This window comes from Gopherus evgoodei, chromosome 3, assembly GCF_007399415.2.
Source record: "Gopherus evgoodei ecotype Sinaloan lineage chromosome 3, rGopEvg1_v1.p, whole genome shotgun sequence".
Classification (NCBI taxonomy): Eukaryota; Metazoa; Chordata; order Testudines; family Testudinidae; genus Gopherus; species Gopherus evgoodei.
The window spans coordinates 159159064-159178424 of record NC_044324.1 but is presented as its reverse complement, the minus strand read 5'-3'; the positions used below and the strand labels follow the sequence as shown (position 1 = coordinate 159178424).

Below are 19361 nucleotides of genomic sequence, written 5' to 3'. Positions count from 1 at the left end.
ATTCCCCTGGTGTTAATCCATTAGCTTCAATAGTGTCACTCCAGATTTACACCAGGGTAACAAGAATGTAGCTACAAACTATTTTTTCCATCTGCTGAACAGTTCTCAAGGTAAATTATTAAAATACGTACTTTTCCAGAAGAGCTGAAAGGACCATACAAATATTTTTACAGTCACTTTTCCAGCCACTAAGCAATTTTAAACATTAAATTTTTTTTAAGTTTGATTGTTTAGCAGCAAGACCGCTATAATGATTAATTTAAAAAACCACATAGCCGAGTGACTTCCATCTTTTCTTATGGAAACAGAATACGTAGTTTGGGGAAAAAGTGGGAGAGCTGGGGGTTTGGGAAAGGGAACATACATTTGTTTTTGAAAATAAGTCCACATTAAAAATGTCTCGTTACTCCTGCAAAAAGAAGCATGCAGATGAAAGCAAAATAAAGACATTGTTAACGAGAGAAAAATATCGCATTTTACAAAATAATCTGTCCATTTGCAGGTCCACTGTCTCCACTATAAATATGCCATTTATAAGGATATTGCCAAAACTTGTTCAATGCAAAAATCTTGTTAACATGGTGAGAGTTTTCCTGGAAAACATGTCTAGTTATAAAATATTTTAATTTCTACATTTTAATACTCTTAACAGTTGCAGATGTTATCAATTGCAAGGCAGCATAACCAACCAAAGCAGCTTTTTATCTCAGACGCGTATACATCTACAAATCAAGTGTACCAATTTTTTGTTGCAAAGAATAAATAAGCATAGCAAAGACACAAATAATATGTGCATGCTTCATCCAAAAAGAACTGTACTCGGAAACTGGATTTCCCAGTTCTGTACAATCTGCTATAGATCCACTAGATCTTTTTCAGGTACTTAAAACAGAATTATGACATCTTTCTGATTCATCTATATATTATCTGTCTATCTATCAAGGCCTCTATTACTACAGTATCTCAGTACCTCACAACCTTTAATGTATTTATACTTACCATATTCCTGTCAGGTAGGGAAATACTATTATTTCCATTTTACAGATGAGGAAGAAAGGTACACCGAGATTAATTGACTTGCCCAAGGTCACACAGGAAGCCTGAGCTGGAGCAGAGACTTGAATTCAGGTCTACTGAATCCCAGTCCTAGGCCATAGCCACTGGGCAATCCTTCAGATATAAAAATTAGTGGCCTATTCCTGAGAAGCAACAAGAACCTATACTTCCCACTGATTTTAATGGACGTAGCAGATGCCTTTCATCTCTCAGAATCAGGCCCTATATGGTATAACTTTTAAGGACTGTGTTTCTGACTTAGCTATTGGTGATGTTGGCATAGCTAAACATATTAATTATGTGATGCTACTGCTCTTTTCAGATATTGTATGTTACATTATACCGCATTTTTAATGTAATATAAATATAAACAGTAACTTCAGATTTTTAAATATTTGATCCGTAAAACTGCAAGCCTGATAGGAACAAATGTAATTTTATGTAGCAATACTGTAGCTACTTTATAACTCAAGACAATTATGCAGATTTCCTTCTAACTGTATAAAATTACAATGCATTTATGCCACGCATTGTGGAAAATTCACTTTCCTGAATTAACAGTAGTTTCAGACTTCATTAACTCAACAAAGGAATTTTACTGATCTCACTTTTTCTTGTTAATAAAGTTTTTTGCCTACATACTCTCTCTCATGCACATATTCTGTTTTGCTCTCTCCAGTAATGTCCATTTCTTCACAGATTATTGTATATGGCATTATGTTCTAAATAGCATAGCTAAGTTTATTTTCAAATTTTCAGAATAACTTAAGCATAAATCTTTCATTCCCATTGTCGCCTGCAAGCTAATGTAGGACAGAACCCTCCCCCCATACCCGCCTTTCCCCATAACTATTATTTATAAATTAAAGACTGGTTTGTGCTACTTATACATGAGCAAAAGCTGACCTTTGGGGTTATGTGTTTTAAACATCTGCTCTTACAGTATAAGATGAATACAGGGAAAATACTATAAGCATTACAGCACCTAAGATGAATAAAATGTGAATAATAAAGAAAAAAACTGTAATAGTGTTATGTCCTAAATACAGGTTTACCACAAGGTAAGTATTCTGGAGTAACATTTTACTTCAAGATGCTGTTTCTGTCTTGTTGAAAAGCTGAAGTAATATGTTGACATTGCTGGTTACGTAAACTATCTATTATTAGAATTTCTGAAATGTTCATATTTAATACAAGTTAGCATATCTAATTAGTACTGACCTCTGTAATTCTGTGTAATGACTCCATAAGATGAATCACCAGAGGGGATGAAACCTTTTCCTTCAGGACACAAATCAGTAAATTCAGCTGGTAGAGAAATAAACCAAAAAATCATATCAGAAAAAAAAGTTATTTAGGAATCTAGAACTGTAACAGATGATAAAATTTTCATGTTCATGAATACATTTAAAATTGTATTCTACTTTCCAATTCTCAGAAATCTTAGGCAACCTCTCCTCTGATTAATTCCCTTTGGGCAATCTCATACACCTAGGTATAACCTTATGGCCAAATGCTGTAGTCATAACACAGGCAAAACTTCCATTGACTTCAACAGGAATTTAACTATTGTCTTCAAAAAGAGTTTTGCCTCAGCAGGAACTCAATAAGAACTGCATCATCTGGCTCACAGAGGGAATGAATTACGTTATGTTGGAGATGGCACAGGCTCAAATGCAAACAAACCCTCTTTTATATTTTCAAGTATAGTGGCTCTTTCCAAAACACACAGCAATAGGCACAGTTTCACCAGTTCAAAGATGTGGCTAAGATAAGAACTGAGAACAAGAAATCACTTTTCTTTTAAAAGTTATCTCTTGCATTCTGAAAAATTTACACATGTTCTAATCTTAAATGATTTATTCCAGCTGGATATTGAATATCAGCCATCATTGTTTACACACTGTGCTTCAAGTACTGTTATCAATATTTATGCCAAAGAGCATATGGTTATGCTCTTCTAATTGGTATTTAAATGCTAAAAATGTTGTGCAGACAGCATGATTAACTGTATTATACAGTAGGCAGCAGAATGTAAAATTAATGTCATGTTATATATCTATTCCAATGTTTCACATTGCTGCATAAGCTAAGCTGCTCTGACTAATGACAGCCAGACAAAAATATAAAAATGCTCACCTTAATTTGTTACTTTATGGGGAGTAATAGAACCGTAACATTACAATAAAATTTGGTAAAAACTTGTATCAGAAATATTGTTGCTTTAAAAATCATTTGGAGATAGTGTTGGCCATAGAAAAATAATGGGCCATACTTATCCCTGCTGTAATTCCAGTGAAGCCAGTGGAGTTACACCAAAGATGAATTCTTCCTATTGCCTTTGTGAGAGTGGAAAAGTTTTGAGTAAGCTGCTGCAGGAGATGGCCCTTTATGAACAGCCTTCATGAAAGCCAGGGATACCTATACTAGTACAAAGCACAACCCTTCAGAAACTATTGCTGGATGGAAAGCCTCCTCTTACCAGTTCCAAAGATGGGGCATGGGAAGATTTCACAGTTATCACCCCAGCCAGCACCCAAAGTACAGCAGCATTCTTGTTTGGTGATGTTGGATGTCAACACATTATCACAGAAATTAGCATCATTTAGATTGTAGTAGCATTCCTTCTTTTCATCTTCAGGTTGATCAACATCTACTGGTAAATCTAAAGATGAAAAATAAATAAATAAATAAATAAATAAATAAAGTATGTCAAATTACTCAGTTTGATAAGAGATACAGGAGAAAAGCAACTGCATGATGTTGTCATAGCACTGTTTTCTATCTTCAGGGGCAGAGTCCTTGGGGGGAAAAATGTGTCAGCAAAAAAATGTGGTGAATTTTTTAATCCTCAAAATCTTTCCCCTGATTTTCAGACCAATGTTTTCTTTCAGATTTAGGTGTTGGAAGAGCTTCCATATTTGTACTTCTACTATGTTTAAGTCATGCATGTACCTCTACTTTTATGATTAAAAACAATATTAGCACTTACGAAGTTGCTTTAATACATTTTTCACTTTAAGTACTTCACAAAGGTTAGTAAACATTTTACAGATGTGGAAAGTGAGGCAGAGAGAGTGAAAAGGTCTGATTTTCAACACTCTCAGCTCGCACTGACTTCAGTGGAAGACAAGAGTTCAGTACTACTGAAAATTAAGTCCTAAGTGATTTATACAAAATCATACAGTGAGTCAGTGTGAATGACAGGAACATAACCCAGGTTCCTGACTCTCAGTCTTCTCAGTTCTTATAGAGAACAAGCACAGTGGAGAAACAGAGATGTTGTTGTTCCCAAACAGCAGCAGCTAAACAAGGCATAATTCCTTCTGCAGGACACAGGACCTTGGCCGTGCTTTCTCTGATCTGGAACCAGGGGACATGTCCCCCTCTTATGCTAAGGTGGGTTTTGCAATTGCATTGTACTTTAAAGCAGTATTTGAAAGAGATAAGCAGAGGAATCAAAATATATTGACTCTGCAGAAGAGGGGTGCAAGGGTTAGGGGTGCAGGGGGAGTACAGGGTTGGGGGTGCAGGAGGGAAGTACAGGGGTTGGGGCAAAGGGGGCACAATGTAGGGTTGGGGCACAGGAGAGGTTGCAGGGATTGGGGCACAGGAGGGGAGTGCAAGGATTGGGGCAAAGGGGGCACAATGTAGGGTTAGGGATGAAGAGGTTCAGGGATTAAGGGTACAGGAGGAAAGTGCAGGGGTTGGGGTGAAGGGAGCACGGTGCAGGGGTAAGGGCTGGAGGGGGGTACAGAGGTTAGGGCCGAAGGGGGCACAGTGCAGGATTAGGAGTAAAGGAGGAATGGGGAGCCCACGGGGATCAGGAGCACCAAAATACAAGTTCGCTCAGGGCGCCATTTTCCCTAAGGCTGGCCCTGAATCTAGTCTATCATCCACAGTTTAAAGGAATTTATAAAAAACTTATGATCCCACAGAGTTCTCAAATACCTAGTGAATAACTCTACAAAACATAGTTACTAACTCAATAAATAACAAGAAAACTTAATCAAAACCTACCAAACCATCGTTAAAGGGCACCTGTTCTCCTGCGAGATAAATGAATAAAATATCTTTGGAGGTTTTGGAGCAAGCCGTTTCAGAAATATGACAATACAAAACAGTGTAAAAAGCACTCGAACCTTTCATGTTTCCAAAACACTTAGTCCATCTAACCTCAAGCTTCCACAAAATATTCACCTTTTGGTAAGATCTGGGATGAGAGAAGCTGCACGTGGAAATTATCTTGTTTCCACAATTTCAGAATACTTGATAAATATGGACTGCAACATTTTGCATTTGGATTCCCCATGTGCTCTGAAACCACAGATGTCAAATTTATTGGTAAAAAGCACCGGTTCTGCTGGGGATTTCAGAAGGGCAAACTCTTAAGATGAAAAATATATTTATTTTTCCTGTTAGAAAATTCTTCATACTCAGCATTTAACATGTGACAACAATCATCTAAAGCAATATAATGAGCTATCCGAAATTATTCCATGTTGGCTGATTCTCATATATTTTTTAATTTGATTCATTTCAATTGAGACTAGAAGGTAACGTTACTGTCATGAGACATTTTTTGAAATTGTCCCAAATTTACAGGAAGAGATGAAATCTTTATTCTATGCTTCAGTTATAATGTATTTCAAAATCATTATGTTATATAAGAAGTGAGATCAAAGCTGCGTTGTTTGTCTTATTGTTCTTTTATTTACATTTGGCTTGCAACCTCAAAGATTTGTCTTTGTCTAGTCAGCAGGAAGAAAAAAGCCATGGCTCCTTTAAGGGTCCCCCCCACTCCTTCATATGCGGAGGGGGCCAAAACATCACTGAACCTGGAGGGGCTAAGCTAAGCCATTGGTGCCCTGTGCACCTGGGGCACAGAATATATAACTTGTCCCTTTGGAGGCAGCCCTCTCTCACATCCAAATTAGTAGCTACCACCCTCCCACCCATGGGATCAGAAAAGGACCATATTTAGTGGTCTGCTGTGGGCACTGCACTAGTTGCTTTTTAGGGGACTGGGAAGGAATGTTTTCCTCACTGACACATTAGCTGTGGCAGGGTGGAGGTTTTTTTGCCTTCCCCATAGCAACTGAGGGACCTGGCAGGATAGGCCAGGAGGTAAGGTTCAAGATATTGTAACTTAGCAGGTGGCAGGTGTCCAGTGCAGGTATTCACTCCATAGGGGTCTGGTTCCTTCGTACACTGGAGCTGGAAGTGAATTTAGGAGAAGCATGGGAAACGAAGTTGAGGCTCCTAATGTGTTGCACAGTGAGAAGACAACCTCCTTTCCCCAGCCCCTTAATCCTCACCACCCTCCTTCTATGGAGTCACAACAATAGGCTGGGAGGCAGTTTGGAAGAGCAGGGGGCTGACAGCACCCCTCAGATAGATGGAAACAAGTGAGGAAGGAAGGATGACTTGTATGAGTCCCCAGATGAGTTAAATTAATAAAGTTTGTGACCTAAGTAATGCACATCCCTCACATCCTGTCTTTCTTCCCGCATGTCCAGGAAAATGCATCAGGCTGGTCTAGTGATAGTTGTTTAAACCGTTATGAGGGAGACCTAGGTTCACCTCACTGTCCTAGAATCTACCTCATTCTCTGGGCCTTTAAGGAATTCAAAAGCAGCCAACTATGCCAATTTTGGAATGGACCATTCCCAATCCTATCCAGTCCTGTTTGTTGTCAGGATAGTGGATGGAATGTGGGATCTCAAGGTGGAAAGGGTAAAACAGAGGCTGGGGGAATAAAATGAACCTCAGGCTCTTACTTCCACCACTGCTTCCCAACACACACACACACACACACACACACACACACACACACACACACACACACACACACACACACACACACACACACACACTCTCTCTCTCTCTCTCTCTCTCTCGTAATAGGCAATAAAAACATCTAGTTTCAAGTATCTGTAAAATATGATGAAATGAAAATGTTGCACATAAGAAATAAAGTAAGTTTTACTAAGCTTATTCTCTCTAATTTGCATTAGCTACAATTGTTTTAACATTAGCATGCCAAAAATATTTATTTTGTTGTGCCTATTATTGTGTTTCAATTAAAGAGAGTGTAATAGACATTTATGGCTTTTAGTTCAAAACATACATTTGAATTTGCTTCTAACTTCCTTAGAAAAGTGAATGTTTTGATTTGTGGAGTTTGAGGGGCTGGCAGACACCACATTGCCACCAACAATGCAAACTCTCCTTTGCTGTTTTGCCAAAGTAAGTAAGTATGCATTAAGGGAAACACCCAGCTGAGTGCTATTTCATCTTCGTTAGTTTAGTCTGTGGTTTCCCTTCATCAGATAATCACAATTTTCCATAATGTACTGCATTTCATAAAGTACGATGGTTTTGTGGTATCAGCTGATATTCAATAGGAACCAAATTAAGATTATCATGTGTTGCAGAAACTCAACTGAACTAAATCTATTATTCCAAGGTGAGAGAGCAGTACTTTAACCACCAAGTTATACATTTTCTTTGGACAGATGCCATATGTCTAACTGAATCAGGGCCAAAGGCTTAAATAGCAGAAACACCATGGAAGTTTTCACACCATTTACCAGGGAAAGAGCTTCGGAGGCTGTCCCAGGAGGAAGGAGAAACATTCCCATCATGTGATTATTTATTCCCATTTTATATTTGATGTGATGGTTTCTTCTCCCATTATCTGTTCAGCACTTTAAAAGTCTGTTGTTTACACAGCTGTGACTGAGGGTTAGTCAAGCAGGCGTCATGAATGTTTGGAAAGTGAGTGAGACATAGATCTTTAAAAAAGAAATTTACAAAGGCCAGTCTGTGTCTACAAGCTCATAATTTCTCTCTCTCTCTTTCTCACACACACACACACACACACACACACACACACACACACACACACACACACACACACACACACACTTAACCTTTTAATAAACAGATTCTTTTAAAACATATTTTAGTGTAATTTTTCCTTGGAAAAATGGATTAGTATCTATATATTTATTTTCTCACAATTTTGGTTATTTCTGATTTTTTTTATTTCATTGTTAAAAAATTAGAAATTTTACTCTACTAAGTAACTGTGGGATAATACAGTTATTTATCTGATTGGGTTTTTAAAAATACTTAACATTTTTCAATCTTTTTTCTTAAAACAAACCAAAGAAATTCTAGATACCAACATATAGACATTTATCTGACTGTAAATATGATGCCTATATTAGTGCCTCCGAATTCCAGATATAAAAAGTGGGGGCTAAATATAGACTAAAGGTATTTTATATATTTTTATATCTTAATATTGCACTGATCCAGCAAATCACTTAGGCGTATGCTTAACATTAAGTGCTGTTGACATCAACACAACTTGTGTCCTGAGATCTCCCAGATGTGCCCTCAGCCCAAGTCCAATGCGTCCATAACCAGTGAGAGTTAGCTGGAGGCTGATGAAAGGGGGTCGAGCCATCACAGAAGGGAGTTGAGGCCTGGGTGAGGCAAAGTAACGAACATGTCCAAACTGTCCTGGACCAGCCTATACACTGAGGCTAGCCATGATTGGAGCGGCCGGAATCTGAGCCTGGCATGTTGCACTACATATGAAAAGCAGCCACGTGTCCCAGAAGTTTGAGGCAATCCTTGCTGTGGTGGGGAGGAACTGCCTGAGACTCTGAATGATGTTATCCAAGGCCCAGAACCTTGATTCCGGCAGGTATGCCTTGGCACGGGTTGAGTCCAGCACTGCCTGTATGAACTCTATCCTCTGAACAGGGGACAGGGCTGACTTCCCTGCATTTGGGAGAAGGCTCAGTTTGTCAAACGTTGCAATGATGAATCTGACCTGCGCCGCCACTTGAGCCCTGGAGCGGCCCTTGATCAGCCAGTTGTCGAGGTACATGAACACCTGTGCAGAAATGTGGCCACGACTGCCCTGCATTTGGTAAATACCCAAGCCGCTGCTGACAGGCCAAAAGGAAGGACTGTGAACTAGAAGTGATTGTTGTGCACCACAAACCTGAGGTATTTTCTGTGGGACGGTGTGATTGCTATATGAAAGCATGCGTCCTTCAAGTTGAGGGCAGCATACCATCCCCTGGATCCAAGGAAGGAATGATGGAGATCATGAAGAAACTCAAGTTCCATATGAACTTGAGCTCTCGCAGGTCTAGGATGAGCCTGAGTCTGCCTTTGGCATTTGATATTAGGAAATACCAGGAATAGAAGCCTTTGCCCTTCTGCTCCTGAGGAACCTCTTCCACTGCCCCCAGTGAGAGGAGCTCCTCGTGAGAAGGGTCCCTGAAGAGGGATGGGGAAGTGGGGTGGAAGGGAAGAGAATTGGAGTGAATATCCCCTCTCTACTATGCAGAGCACCGAGCAGTCCGACATAATACGGGCCCATGAATGGTAGAAAGGGGATAGGCGGGACAAAAAGGTAAAGTAGGATGGAACCAGTCTTTGCACTGGTGTCGCCCCTGTGTGCACCTTCAAAAGGCTGGTTTTGGGCCTGAGGAGGATTTAGACTGTCCAGAATCCTGACCAGAGGAGTGGCGAGGTCTCTTCCTGGAACTCCTATTTCTCCTGCACGACCTGTCCTGCCTACCCTGAGGTTGATCATTCTTCTGTGGGGGCAGGGGTCTAATGTGCCTCCATTGCGTGGCAGGGGTGTGGAGGCCCAGGACTTCAAGGTGGCTTGAAAGTCCTTGAGGCTGTGCTGATGAGAGTCAGTTTTCTCAGAAAACAAGTCTGACCCTCAAAGGGGAGGTCCTGGATTGTCTGCTGCACTTCGTAGGGGAGGCCAGAGACTTGCAGCCAGTAACTCCTCCTCATGGCCACCCTGGTAGCCATGGTGCAAGATGCCGCATCCAGGGCTGCCTACAGGGATGCATGGGAAATTAATTTGCGCTCCTCTTCTAGCAAGGAAAACTCCTCATGAGAATCCATAGGGAGGAGTTCTGCAAATTTTTGCATGGCCCACAAGTATTATAATTGTACCTGCTAACCACCACCTGATGGTTAGCGATACGGAGCTGCAACCCTCGTGTGGAATAGATTTTCCTTCCGAAGAGGTCCATTTTTTTGGCCTCTCATTTCTTGGGCCTTGTAGCCCTGGCGCTCACACTGGTTGGCCACGTCCAGTACCAGGGAGTCCAGTTGGGGGTGTGTGTAAAGGTGTTCATACCCCTTTAAGAGGACACATATCTCCACTCGTACCCCTTGGTGGCAGGCTGCAATGAGGACAGGGTCTGCCACAGGGTCTTTGCGGCATTGCTGATGGTTTTAATCAATGGCAGCGCAATATGGGATGGCCCTGGAGGGGAAAGAATGTTGACCATTTGGTTGGCTTCCTCCACCACCTCCTCAGGTTTAATATTCAGGTTCTGGGCCACCCATCTCAGCAGCTGCTGTAGGACCCTGCTGTCTTCTAAGGCTTGAGCAGTTGCTCAGCCAGCCACTGCCTCATCCGGAGAGAAGGAGGATGAGATGGCAACTGGTACTGGAGCCTATTCCCTGCCCTTGGCACCTCTGGGGTCCCTAGGATTGAGGAACACTGGGGCTGCAGCCAGTGCCGTGGGCGGCGCCATAGTTGGTGTCACTGGCAATGCCGTGGATGGAGCCGCAATCAGTGCCAAGGACGGTGCAGCAATTGGCACTGAGATCGTTGACATCGTGGTCGGTGCCGAGAAGGTCAGTGTCAGTACAGCTGCAGGATGGGTCCCCAGCAGCAGTGCGGAGGGTGTGTGCAGCAGCCCAAAGGACACCGAGGCCACCGATGCTGGTCTGGAACTCTGGCTCTGATGATAGGCTCATGGTGTCCAGAAGGGCCACTGAGGAGCCTGCCACTGTCCCAGCCACCATGCTGGGTAGGGCTGTTGGTCATGGTGGGAGCAGGATCTTCTGTTCCTACTGGAGCATGATGACTCCACATCCGACTCCAAGGTCTCCGACTGTGAAGACCACGGAGGAGTGGAGCCACTTCATGCCAGCGAGCGATGCCAACTGGAGGACCAGAGTGGCTCCCCAACACAGGCCAATGGTGCTGGAGGTTGGCATGCAAGGGATGATACCCTCATTGCCACCATCTTTGCCAGCTTGCCCACAGAGTGGATTGGGCTAGGAACTGGTACCAGCAACCTCTTCCACCTTGGAGGGGAGGGTGGCGCTGCCAGCACCTGGAGGTCCGATGCCACTTTGAATGCTTCCGGCCTGGAGGGAAGCTATAGGTCCTCCAGTTGGTGAGCAGTGTGGGGCAGGAGTCAACGGAGGCCCCACCAAATGGGCACCTGATGGGAGTTTGCTGGCCACCTGGCCTTTAGACCTGGTCGGGGAGTGCCCTCTGTCGGCCTTCTTTCTTTTATGGGGTACAGGGGAGTGAGACCAGTGCCTGACTGATGCCTGGGACCTGTGTACGGAGCCGTGCCAGTGCCGAGGATCCTTAGAGGAGTCCTTCCTCGGCTCCGGCTCACATGTCAACAGTGCCGGAGCACTGTGCACCGAGGTGGCAGTGCTTGGGGCCGGGTCCGCAGTGCCAGGGCCCGACTGAGGCCAAAGTGCTGCCTCCATAAGCAGAACTCAGAGATGCTGTTTTCTGTCCTTGAGGGTCCTAGGGCGAAACCCTCTATAGATTTTACAACAGTCCCCAAGGTGACCCTCCTTGAGACACTTCAAGCAGGAAGTGTGTGGGTCACTTCTCGGCATAAGCCTGCCACAGTCCGAGCACAGCTTAAAGCCTGGGGACTGAGGCATACCCCAGAGCTGGGGAAAGTGTGGGGGTTGACCCCCAAAGAAAACTTATGAGAGAAAACTAGCTACACTAACTAAACTACTACTGCATTTAACTCTATACACATGATACTGTGAAGCATGTGTTTGCCAAGGCAAGAGCAATGGGGAGTCCCAGCGAGCCATCACAGGTGGTAAGAAGGAACTGAGGGAGGTCAGGTCGGGTCAGCAGGACACTATATTGAGTACCATGAGGGTGTGACTCCATGGGGGCGCCCAGGCTGACCCTACGGATACTGCTAGGGGAAAAATCTTCCAGCTGTCATGCATATGGTACGCACACACCTGATGGGAACTGACATGAACAAGCACTCAAAGAACTATATATTTAAATAAAAATTATTTTGTAGTAATGACAGTATGAAAGGTCTCCTTTGAAATGTAAAGACATACAATTTGGATTTGGACACCAGACTCAGTCTAGTGCCTAACAAACATTAATGCAGATTATAAAGCCACCAAGAATAGTTTGGCAGTCTCTGTTCAAGAAAGGCCCAAGATTAAGGAGCAGAGATGTTATTGGTTAGGAATGATGTAAGTTGGCAGAGCTATGGTAATCAGAACAATAAACTTTAATATCAGATGTTTGTGAGCTGCTTCACACCTAATAGGGTAGAAACAGATGACACTATTAGACATCCCCATTTCTCTTTTCTGTGTCATCTTCTCCTGATCGCCACCCAAAAATCTCCTCTTAACTTTCCCCCTGAGAATCCTAGCTTTATAACACTATTAGAGATATATTTGTTTTTTCTACCCTTGAAGTTTCGTGAGTTTTTGCATCAAATTTATAACTGGTCTTTGGTGAGGCCATATTTTTATAGAACTGGTCCAGGAGAAAACATATTATATTTTGGATGCCAAAACTGCACACTTTTTATTTCATGAATACTGGTAATCTATTGTTTTGAATGCCCCAGTAACTGAGCATATTATCTTAAATACCAAGGTGAGCAAAAGATGGGAGTTGCAGCCTACGGTCTCAATCCTTCAACTGCATCTGCACAGGTGGATCCAGGGGCCTATGCAGAGTCATATTGATTCAGTGATCAGGGCTCCCCCTGAATTAAAGCACTGGCAGGTTTGGGGCCTAAACTCTCCTTTTACTGACCTTCGTGTGTATAAGCCAGGTTCTTGCTGTTATTTGAATATGTTTTATGCATAAAGTTTGCATTTTCCATTTTTGTTTTAACAATATATATTCTATAGTAGCTAATGGAAGACAGATTTTTTCAAATAAATACTATCCTTTACTACTTTTGAAGTCAGTACAGGAATCACATATATTGGGATTTTAAGTGCACAATGGAACATGCTTTATGACTATTAATAATTATGATAAAATGTTAATGATTAATTACTAATATGCAATATTCAGCTGAATATGCACAAAAATCCATGATAAAATAAATCTTTTATGTAACTTGTTAAACGGATACACAGGTATATTCCGTAAATCAAAAATATACAGGAAGATTTTTTTTCTCCTCTTCAAAATACCAAAAGGCACAAAAGTCCAGCAGATTTTCATTTTATATTAAAAAAGTGTTTGTTGTTTCAGTGAATGTTTCTTACTTTGGGTACAAAATAAAGGAGAGAGAAACGGGTACTTTGAAACCCGCACATTTGAGTTTTTGTTAAATTTATTTTGTATTGAGTTGAAATGAAGACTGGAACACAACAAGATGGCTGAAAGTAAGGAGCTGAATGTTCATATACTGACAGGATCATTTCAGGACATAGCAAATAATAGATGAATTTCTGCCAAATAAAAGGAAAATGCTAGGTCCCCTGGGATGAATAAAGAGAAGTGTGAACATACAGAGGGAACGGCCTTTAACCACATGTGAAAAAGTCCCTGAATTAAAGTTATGCTTCAGTTATGCCCTGCCCCTACCTTCAGTAGAAATGGCATCCTACTTCTCTTTAGTAGAGTGGGAATGGGATGACATTTCTCTATGTGCAAAATAGCACACACGTATAAAAACAAATATGCAAAGGCTGAATACATCTGTAACATTTGTGTGTTAATGTTTACAACAATATAAGGCAGACGATATATTTCTCTGCATGCAGGTAAAATAAGGCACAAGCCCATGTTGGGGTGATATGGGAGCACACAGCAGGAGCTCCTAGAAGCACTGTGCCTGACTCAGGCATATGGCATGCCAAAGCTCCAGGAAGCATGGCCTTTGCATCATCCTTTGCATGAGTGTAGCATGAACTCCATCACCACCTTGGTGTGGCTGGTGCTAGGTGAAGGATGTGGAATTGGCCCTGCGCTCTTTGAGCAGTGTACCACTGCTGTCATAGCTAGCTTTGCAGATTCCTTGTACTCTGGGGAAAACAACGACTAGACTGAGCCCAGTCCCTGTGCAAGAGGAAAGGCTGTTTGTGCTCTCCTCTGCCTTACACACCCATGCAAGGGTCAGCTACAACCTGGCATTTAGCCATTAATTTTCAGCATGAAATGAAAACAAAAAAAAAAGGTATAAGGTGCCACAGGACTCTGCTGCTTTTACAAATCCAGACTAACATGGCTACACCTCTGATAGTTTAAAAAAAAAAAAAAAAGGTAGTTAAAGAAAAACGAACACATTGTAAACTACATAATAATTTTCCCAAACCTACAGACACAGTAGATAATATTACCACTTCACAGTTTGTTTGGGTGATCAGTTCCTAGGATCTTCAGACTCTTAGAGAGAACCCATCTGAGCTTAATGAGAAAAGAGTTGCTACCAGGCTATCCAGAAAAGGGCATGCTTTGTGTCCTATATAATACACAAAGTAATATCCTGTCCCATGAAATATTGATTGTAGGAAGTGTATTTTTCCTTCAGTTGTGCACGCAAACAGAGATCAAAGAATGGTAAGATGTCCTGTCCTTCATAATGTACATCAGCTTACAGTGTTCCCTGGTAACAAATAGATCCCCTTATTCCATTAGTCAAATAATATAGTGTATAGGGCTCCTACTGGGCTCTAATTTCCATACTGTCTGGTTTCCTGTATGAGATCTTCCTCCATGATGAACTTTAACAGAGGAGAGAACATGAGTAAGTATGTGTTTTGTTAGTGCCCAAAGAAGGGGTCCATATTGAGAGGAAGTAAGTTTTTCTCTTCCAAACTGAACATAAATGAAGTTCTGCTTATTCGTGATGCCATACTGAGACATCACTTGCCATAGACTGTACAGATGTTCACAATGTGATCATGCATGCTTGCTGGACTCTGTGGGATTTCCTTTCCCTCAGCAATAAATGATACTTGGATACATCCATGAACTCAGCTTGGCTTCCCTTCTGCTGGAATCAGATGTCCTGCTAGGCTCCTTAGGAATGGCTCCCCCTTGATGTGACTCTGCTAGGCCCATAGGTCTTGGTTCATTTCTGACTGGGGAAAAATAGTTAGAATCTTGCAAGTGCCATCCACTTGTGGCACCAAAATGAGATGGTACTCATAGCTGGCTGTAGATCTTCATATTATGATTTACCCTCTCCTTTTTCATGCTTTGATCAGCAGTGAAATAGTTAACAATGTTGTCATTTATGTTATCATCATCAGATATCAGTACTGAGATGAGTCCTCTTGAGATGAAAGTATACTGCAGTTTGTTTCCTCACAAGCAAGTAAATGGCAATACTGCTGTGTATTACTCTTCTAAATCAGCAATTCTCCAGATCTTTCACTCCTTCAACCACTTCGTAAGGTAAGATCCTCAGTCTAACCCATTGCCATTGGTTCACACGTCATTTTATTATGTAGCTGTTTCACAGACAGTGTTGCAGTACCAATGTGCTTCCCTGTGCAAGTACATCTCAGGAAACATTGCAGAACAAAATACTGAAGAAAGCATACTCACATAAAGTGGGAATCTGAATAAACTAGAAAGAGTGTGTAGCTTTGATTCTTTAAAAAGAAGAACTTGCCTCTTAAGTGTTGCACAAAATTAAATGCTGCTCTATTAGTAGGAAGGTAAAAAGGCAATATGTTCAGTGAGCCAAATCCTGGTTCCATTTGAGTCACCAGGAGTTTTGCCTTGTGCAAAAGATTTGGAGAGATAGGAGACAGGATGAAATTTCCAGGGCCTTCTGAGTTATGTAGACTGGATATTGGTAGCACAGCAAGTTATTCTAAAGCTATCCAGAAGCTAGCTCAGCCTGCAATGTAAACTCAAAATTAAAAAACAAATATTTGTTTGTTTGGGGGAAAAGCTCATGTAAATCAATTTGCCAACCTCTTATTCTCTACTCCCCCTTATCTTGGACCTGTTCCTCTCCCCAGACTGGAGCTGTATAGCCCACTTGGAGGCAACTTTCTGAGAGAGAGTCCTAAGATAACTTTTAAGTAAGGTATTTGTAGTAGCATCCACAGTGTGTTAGACACTGAATAACATAGAGAAAGGCACAGTGGCTGCTCTGAAAGGCTCACGATCTAAAAAGACAGATCAAGAGTAAAGAAATAGGGACAAGAGGCTAGAGTACAATCAACAAGTAACGTGGTCAAGGTGACTGGTCATGTCTTGATGACCCAATGTGTTGGGGGTTTTCAAACTAAATAAACAAATTGCCACTCAACTATTGACTTTTGTGAGTTCTTCTGTTAGTATTCGATAATAAGATTGGATTACCATATACGAATTTTGCTCTTAACATTACACTTCCTTCAACCTTATCCAGACACCAGTAGTCATCTATATAAGTTTAAAAAAAAATATTTTAAATCTCATGTGACATAGCCTTCATTTCACTGCCAAAGATCAACATTGACATCATCACCTCAGCATGGTACACATCATGAGAAACAATGTTCCACAAACCACACTGTGTGAAAAAAGGCCCTGCTAATTAGAGCTCTGAGATTGTTTTGTGTACAAAAATTAAAGGCATCTATGCTATATTTTTGTTGTTAATGATTTATAGCATGTTCAAGAATAACAGACCCAAAAGCACACATAGCTTATTATGTTACTGTGCTTTAAAAAGGGGTCTAAAATACACAATTTCTTTAGAAAACAGTGATTTAACTACAGCAATAAATAAAATCCAAATTTACACAATTTTTGTTGTAACTTGTCCCCCCAATCCTCCTTTTTTTTTTAAACAGCCTTTCACAATTTTTTATCCTTGCTGTTATTCAGGAGGAGGTGCATTTTTTATGCTTTGTATTATGTCTGCAAGCAAAGCCGCTGGTATTTTACCTGTTGATGTGCCGAAGCGACATTGTCCAGTCATTGGATCATACTCCTGGTTTTCATCGGAACAGAGACACAGGAAGGTGCCTTCTACATTTTCACAGAGGGCTTCACCACATACCCCACTCAGCATTTCACATTCATTCACATCTGGAGAATGAAGCATAAATTGATTATGGCGCATTCTCCATCGCTGACAGCTCTTTATTTTACCTGCTCTGTTTGAGCCAATACTGTCTGCAGGAAAACAAAGGCGATCCCTGAGAAACAATCAAAACCTCACTACTACTTAAGTTGACTCCTCAGGAAATTAGTGTGTCTGAGGAGATAAAGGCCATTGAAAAAACAGTAAAATTATAAAATGACAGTGTTGATTTTAAGGCAGACCAGAGTCCTAACTTTTTTACTCTTTCTCCTTCATTCCCATTTCTTACAATGTAAGATATTGACTCCTTTTGAGCTATGTTTCCTATTACCAGGACAGCAGGAAACCCACAGTATTTATTTATGTATTTTACTTAAAACAGCTATTGTGCCAAAACTTGCTGTCATTCTTTCAGACGTCAGTGAAATCAAAGAGTTCAACAGATAGAAGATGATAGGATTTAGGCCCTGGTATACAAACAGAATTCTCTTCTCTATACCCCCTGAAAAACTGCCTTCCTGCACCGTGTCCTTTTTGTACTCTAAACTCTTTGTTGTAACATACTTCTCACCCACAAAACCCTATAGGTTGCTCTGGAGCCCAGAAACATTATTCTGGTATCACCTAGTGAAGTCCCTGTGAAGCAATGCAAGTCTCCTCTTCCACAGTAAGGGCTGGGTCCCGTGGTACTCTCAATTGCTGTTGGCCTGGGACCAAAAAACATTGCATGAATCCTAAACTTGGCTCCCAATACTTCTTACCTCATCTAAATACTATGAAGAATTGCTATTTGACAGGAGAATTGTCTATGGTTTGAATGACACAGGATTACCAAAAATGCTCTGCACTGGCTTAACTCTGCTCCCACTGAAATCTATCAAGAGTTTTACATCTGACTGTCCACAATACAGCACATCCACTAACTACATGACGAAAATTACTACATTATTTTTCATAATTTATACTTTTTTTGTATATTTAATTGACAATATACAGTACAATATTTGTAACAAAGCATACTGGCTCTTTTTTTATCCACCAAAATAAACATGTAAGCATATAATATACTACACTACTGATTTTATATGCTTTTATATTATCTGGGTCAACTAACTTGACACTTTCTAAATTAATTTAATTATTTTCTTTTGTTTGCTGCATATTAAGAAGTTCAAAATCTTCTTTGGGGAACACTGTTTACAAACCATGCAAACACATATTTTCCATAAAAATGTTTTTGGTAGACCGTTTACATCAAAATAATTTACAAGCATGTTTGAATACTTTCAACATTTCCTATAATCTCATGATCACATATCCACCTCAGCAAAACTGTGTGGTTCTTCCATAGTGCAGAAACCCATTTATTTTACTAACAGCAAGAAACAAAAATAAGCTTCCACAAACTTTCTTTTCTTCTTCTTCCCTTCCTTACTTTTCCCTCCACAGTATTTGAAAAGTTATTATATGCAAAATATTACACACAAACCAATGACTGTCACATTACAAAAGAAAAGCAAATATCAACACTGAGCCCTATGGGACAGCTCATATGTATGATTGGCAGAATTCAATTTTGATTTTTTTTTCCTAATTTCAATGAGTAATATTGATTTTTTTTCTGATTTTTAACTATTTTTATAGTTGCCGGTAATTAAGGTGGGGTTGGAGTCGGGTTTAGGACTAACAGCAACGGTGCTGAGAGCTCCCAGCACTGACAGTCGAGCTGCAGGAGCTCCCTTCATGGCCGTGGGGCCCAAGCTGCAGGGAAGGCTGTGAGCCTGGCCTAGTGGAGCAGAGATCCCTGGCCAGGACTGCAATGGCTGTGAGGTACTGGTGCACAGTTCCTGCCCAGGGATGGCTCCCACACTCCTGGCTGGTAAGTGAGAGTGGGGCCATGACAGCAGAGATCTTCCCGCACAACCACAGGACTGGTGACACCTGATTCCTCCAGGCACAAGGTGAGGGAAGGTCGTGTTCTTGAGAGAGACAGGAGAGACCCCCAGCCAGGGCCATGAAGATGAGTCCGTGGCCATGGGGGAGGCCACCCAGCAGCAAATGGCTCCTACCCAGGGACGGAGCCATTCATCAGCAGGGTGGCCTCCCTCATGGCTGGGGGCTCATCCTCCCTCTTTTCACAACCTAGCCTGGGATCTCTGCTCTGCCCTGCCAGGA

At 41.4% G+C, this 19361-nt stretch overlaps 1 protein-coding gene and 1 long non-coding RNA gene across 8 annotated transcripts in view; one reads left to right on the top strand and one right to left on the bottom strand.

Moving 5' to 3' along the window:
• The window catches only part of LTBP1 (latent transforming growth factor beta binding protein 1), a 364113-nt gene that overhangs the window by 53635 nt on the left and 291117 nt on the right, over positions 1-19361 (bottom strand). For 6 of the 7 annotated variants that reach the window (XM_030557132.1, XM_030557133.1, XM_030557135.1 and 3 more), the window contains 3 exons: positions 17048-17191; positions 3539-3721; positions 2278-2364 (listed from right to left, as the gene is read on the bottom strand). In XM_030557132.1, coding sequence (XP_030412992.1) covers positions 2278-2364; positions 3539-3721; positions 17048-17191 — 414 coding nt within the window. The remainder of the gene's footprint in view (positions 1-2277; positions 2365-3538; positions 3722-17047; positions 17192-19361) is intronic. The other variant, XM_030557134.1, reaches the window with a different exon arrangement.
• Positions 1-19361, top strand: part of LOC115648877 — an 84168-nt gene that overhangs the window by 51182 nt on the left and 13625 nt on the right. Inside the window, exon 2 of the long non-coding RNA XR_003999682.1 lies at positions 15412-15556. This is a non-coding gene — a long non-coding RNA (uncharacterized LOC115648877). The remainder of the gene's footprint in view (positions 1-15411; positions 15557-19361) is intronic.